Genomic DNA, 5,193 nt, shown 5'->3' on the forward strand with positions numbered 1-5,193 from the left:
GGCAGATTTCTGAGTTCGAGGCCAGCCTGGTCTACAGAGTGAGTTCCAGGACAGCCAGGGCTACACAGAGAAACCCTGTCTCGAAAAACAAACAAACAAAAATCCCCAAAAAAACAAAACAAAAAAAGAGGAAGCAGCCAGATGGAAAAATGCGTGCAGGTGTATGTGCACACGTGCTCACACACACACACACACACGCACACGCACACGCACACGCGCACACACACACACAATCTCATGTATGTGAAGACTAGGTCAAAGGAGTTTACCTGGTCAGGCTTTTGCTCCTCGCTGAAGGCCACCAGAATGACAGAGATAAACAGATTCAGTACCATGAAAGTCATAAAAACTATGCAGGACCCAATGAGGAGGGAGCCAAGAATTGGGCTGGAGTCCAGGACCTGCAGAGTGAAAGCCAGTCATTCCCCCTTCCCTCAGCAGCAAGTCAGGGTGTCTGAGCTGCTGAGCAGAGTGGGGACAGTGGCCTCTGTCTGGGGTGGGCAGCATGGCCTGAGCTCCCCAGAGCTGCCCCAGGGGGGTATGAGCTGCATCCCGGCCCACCCCTACTTCCTCTAAAAGCAGGCACCCTGTCTAGCCAGGACTGGCCATTTCTACAGCCCAGCATGGCCCTCCTGAGGCTCTGGTAGTTCTTCTGTAAGCAGGAGCCCCCAGAGTAGACTGTCTAAGGACGTGGGGAAGCAGGGTGTTTTGGTCTAGGGTCACCCCATGCTTGCCAGGCACTGCATTCAAGCTGGCATAGGGGAAGGTGAGCAGGCATAATTTTTCTAAGTTTCATGCAGATCTGACAAAGATTGCAGTGGCCACGCCCCCCACCCCATTACCTCTTCATAGTTGAAGATCCCCAGCTGAAGGCTGACCATTGTTTCTGCTGCATCAAAGAGGGTTTTGTAGGAACGGAGTTTCCAACCAAATACTAAATTTGACTGTCATGGAAAGAGTATTCGTGAACAGGGGAAGAAAGCACAAAGTGCCCCCCCACCCCCCACCCCTCACCGCCCCTCTAGTTCTGATGTTTGAGACACTTGGTCTGGCCACATTGTGGGCACCTATGTGGTTATACAAGTGAGTATTTCTACACACTCAGTTCAATATGAGATGTGGGTCTGTGCATGTATGACTATATATGAATTGTGTGTGTGTGTGTGTGTGTGTGTGTGTTTCTGTGGGCATTGATACATGCACATATGCATTTGTGTATGTGTAGGTTTGTATGTTATGTGCTCTGGAACTGTCTAACCTTGGCTGCAGTCTTAGCCTCCCGACGACAGTTATTTCTATGCCCACCAGCACGGGAGTTTCTGGATATTTCAGGGGCTCAGGTACCCCTTGTCCAACCCTCTGCATCATTTACCAGGTCGTGGCTCAAGGACTCAGTGATGGCACTGACTGCTCTCATGCCCCAGCCTCTCTGTGGTAGGGGAGGAAGAATGGAGCTCTTTCCACCACACTCTCTCATTTCCCCAAGACTGTCCCGGGACTGTGGTATCAGAGGAAAGCTCAGGACCCCCTCCTTTTGAGTTGGTGGCTTCTGGCTCCACAGGATTTCTGCTGTGTCCCTGATTTTCAAATGGAGGGCTGGGTAGATCCAGAAGAGTCAGGGCATTTGCAGGAGAGCATTTAAGAGAAAGCAGCCTTTCTAAGACCCTGCACCTTTCTCTCAGTGCACCTCAGCTAGTGGGATGGAATGTGGAAGGAGAGCTGGACGGGCAGAGCAGAGATGGTTAGAATGTACAGTGGGAGTGGGGGGGTAGGACGGAGCGCGGACAAAGACACTTGGGCTGATGCTGCACAGGACCTGAGGGGCGACAGCTGCTGGACTGGACAGAGCTGGGCTGAGATAAGATCAGGGTGGGGCTGAAGGTCAAAGACAAGGCACACAGGACTGTGTTGGGAAGCCATGGGCCTTCTGAGCTTCCCGAGTTGGAATGTGTGTTTGGACAGAGAGCGAGAAGAGGTCAGAAGGAGTCACTGTTTCCTTATTACTTGATAATAAGAAAGAGACCAAGACTGTGTGGTTCACGGTCGTCAAACAGATGTAATTGTCAATATGTAGTGTGGATGGGCTACATGAAAAAAGGTTGGCACTCCGGAGTGCAAGGACTTACTACAACATGGCCTTCACCTCCCCACCCCTGGCCTAGCTATAGGAGAGGGTGACCTGATTCATCCATGCTGTAGGCACTCACTACTCATGCCTGGAAAACACCCGAGAGGCTTCTAAGCAACTGGGCTATCAGACCAAGCAGAGTCTGAGAAGGGCTGGCTGCAGAAAGCAGCCTGTCAGGAGAGACCATGGGCCCTTTTGGTCTCAGATCTCAAGCCGCCTTACCCCCTTTTTACTGAGGTTCCCAGTCTTGGAACTTGAAGGGGGCCATTTCATAAGCTCCCAGTTAACAGATCCCAAATTCACAAGCTCTGGAGTTTCCTTTGGATTCCCAGTCTCCCCCTAACCCTGACTGGCCACAGTACCAAGTAGCCTTTACTTCCACCAAGACCTGCCCTGAGGTGTTCCCAAAGGAGGCACTCACTGCAATGGAATACGCCAGGAGCATGATAAGAATGACAGTGACAAAGCCTGAGATGTCACCCCAGGCGCGGCGCAGTGATGACGTGATCATGTTCATTTTGGGATTCAACCTGAGCAGGTGCCAAAGCTTCACTGTGGACAGCAGGACGAGGAAGGCGATGATGTAACCAAGAGCAGCATCGGCCGCTGCTGTCTCGCTGAAACTGATCCCCCTGTGGGAACAAAATGGAAAGGCCCCATCTCAGATACCAGAGGAACATGGCTGGAGTCCACTTGGATACAGGGTTAGATTTACCATAATCTCAGAGGTCATTGTGTCCTGAAAGTGGTCTGGGAGACAAAGTAGTTCCAATTCCCCCCAAGTCAGGTAGTGGTGGTGGTGATGATGGTGATGGTGGTGGTGGTGGTGGTGATGGGGATAAGAATGATAGTAGCAGATGTTCCAACAAGGTGGCTCAGTGGATAAAAGTAATTTCCATGTACTCCTGGCTACCTGAGTTGATTCCCAGACCCCATGTAAATGTGGTACAGGTGGAAGGAGAAAGCCAACTCTTGAAAGTTGTCCTCTGACCTCTACACATGTGTTGTGACTTGTCTGTGCTCCCCAATAATCATAATAAAATATGTTAGGTGTGGTGGTACATGCCTGTAATCCCAGCACCTGGGAGGCAGAGGCAGGCAGATGTCTGTGAGTTCAAATCCAGCCTGGACTGCATCGTGAGTTCTGTGATAGCTGTGTACAGACCCCATCTCAAAAACAAACAAAAAAATCAAAATAGGATAATAAATCAATTAAAAGAACGATAGAGGTGGTGGTACTGATGAAGGTGTTGGTGGTGATGGAGTGATAGATAGGTAACTGATGACGAGGATGAAGGTGATGCTGCTGGTGATGATGGTGATCATGAGGAGGAGGAGGAGGAGGAGGAGGAGGAAGATGCTGCTAATGGGGATAATGTGGTCTTGAAGATCCAGGGGTTTGTTCCCAGGACCTTTAACCAGTGATCTTGATCATCAGCTGCAGAGCTATAGAAGGATGGTGAAAGAGGACTATGTTAGGGGTGGGGGTTGGGAGGATGGAGAGAAGAGTCTTTTGTGAGCCTTCACCTCCCTAAATTGGGTCACTAAATGCCACTGACTTATTTGAGTGTCCATCCCCAGCTGCCCTCATATGGAAGAAGCACAGGGGTGTTCCCCTATTTATTGTACTAAGTGAGAATCCAATTTGCTTTGTGTCCTTGGACTTCAAAATAAAGCAGGTCCTGCTGTCCCTGTTTCACAGATGACAGCGTTGGCACAAGTTACTCAGCTAGGGATGGACGTGACAACTTCTGAGGGGAGGGGTGAGCTGGGATCCAGGTGCATCTGACCTCAAAGCCCTCCGTTCTCCATCTGTGCCTTTGTATTCCAAATTCCGTCTGAATACTAGGGTGGAATTATGTTGTTTTGAAGCAGGCTCTCATGTTGCCCAGGCTGGACCCAGGCTTGCAGAGGATGAACCTCCTGCCTCAGCCTCAGGAGTACTAGGATTTCCAGTCGCAGCGAGCTCAAACCAGTGCTGAGTACAGGTTCTCTATCTGTTTCCACTAATTACTCAGTAAGGGATTCACCAAGCTAGGTTTTGTACACACAGGTGGTGTGTTTTTACTCAGGCCTCTCTTGTCCCCTTACCCAGTGACATCCTGACCCAGGTTTTTTTTTTTTTTTTTTTTTTTTTTAAGTAAAACTAAGATTGGGGTGGGGTGTGGTTCCCTGTAAACTGCTCACCTGGCATGGGTTCAAGCCCTCTCACTGAAAAACAGAACCTAAGATCCCTTGGTCCATAGATTAATAAAGTTATCAAATCCAACTAAGGGTTTCAAACTATCTTCCATCTGAAAGCTTAGCTGCTCTTAGGCCTGCTGGGCTCAGAAGTAGGGCAATTACCTAGGATGAGTGAAGCCTGGGGCTTAAGGGTTTGGTCAGCAGCAGCAGCAGCAGCAGCAACACACACACACACACACACACACACACACACACACACACACACACTGGTTTTCTAAGGGCCCTGCATTTGGTTCCCGCACTACCTTGTTCAGGTCATGACTGTCGTTGTGGAGGAACTGGTGCTCTCTTCTGGCTTCTGCACCCAGACACACTCTTGGCAGGCACTCACACAGACACAGTCACAGACACACACACAGACACACACACAAGACACACACACAGACACACACACAAGACACAGACACACACACAGACACACACACAGACACAGACACACACACACAACACACACACAAGACACACACACAGACACACACACAAGACACAGACACACACACAGACACACACACAGACACAGACACACACACAAGACACACACACAAGACACAGACACACACACAGACACAGACACACACACAGACACACACACAAAGACACACACACAGACACACACACAGATACAAGACACAGACACACACACAGACACACACAGACACACTCAAACAGACACAGACACAGACACAGACACACTCACACAGACACAGACACATTCACACAGACACACACACAGACACAGACACACACACAAGACACAGACACACACACAGACACACACAGACACACTCACACAGACACAGACACACTCACACAGACACACA

The 5,193-nt window shown here is 49.9% G+C and overlaps 1 protein-coding gene across 1 annotated transcript in view; it reads right to left on the reverse strand.

The window, feature by feature from the left end:
• The window catches only part of Pkd1l2 (polycystin 1 like 2), an 83,913-nt gene that overhangs the window by 2,863 nt on the left and 75,857 nt on the right, over positions 1 to 5,193 (reverse strand). The window contains exons 38-40 of the mRNA XM_021220230.1: positions 2,550 to 2,760; positions 843 to 944; positions 270 to 401 (exon numbers count right to left, since the gene is read on the reverse strand). Coding sequence (XP_021075889.1) covers positions 270 to 401; positions 843 to 944; positions 2,550 to 2,760 — 445 coding nt within the window. The remainder of the gene's footprint in view (positions 1 to 269; positions 402 to 842; positions 945 to 2,549; positions 2,761 to 5,193) is intronic.

This window comes from Mus pahari, chromosome 20, assembly GCF_900095145.1.
Source record: "Mus pahari chromosome 20, PAHARI_EIJ_v1.1, whole genome shotgun sequence".
Taxonomy (NCBI): Eukaryota; Metazoa; Chordata; class Mammalia; order Rodentia; family Muridae; genus Mus; species Mus pahari.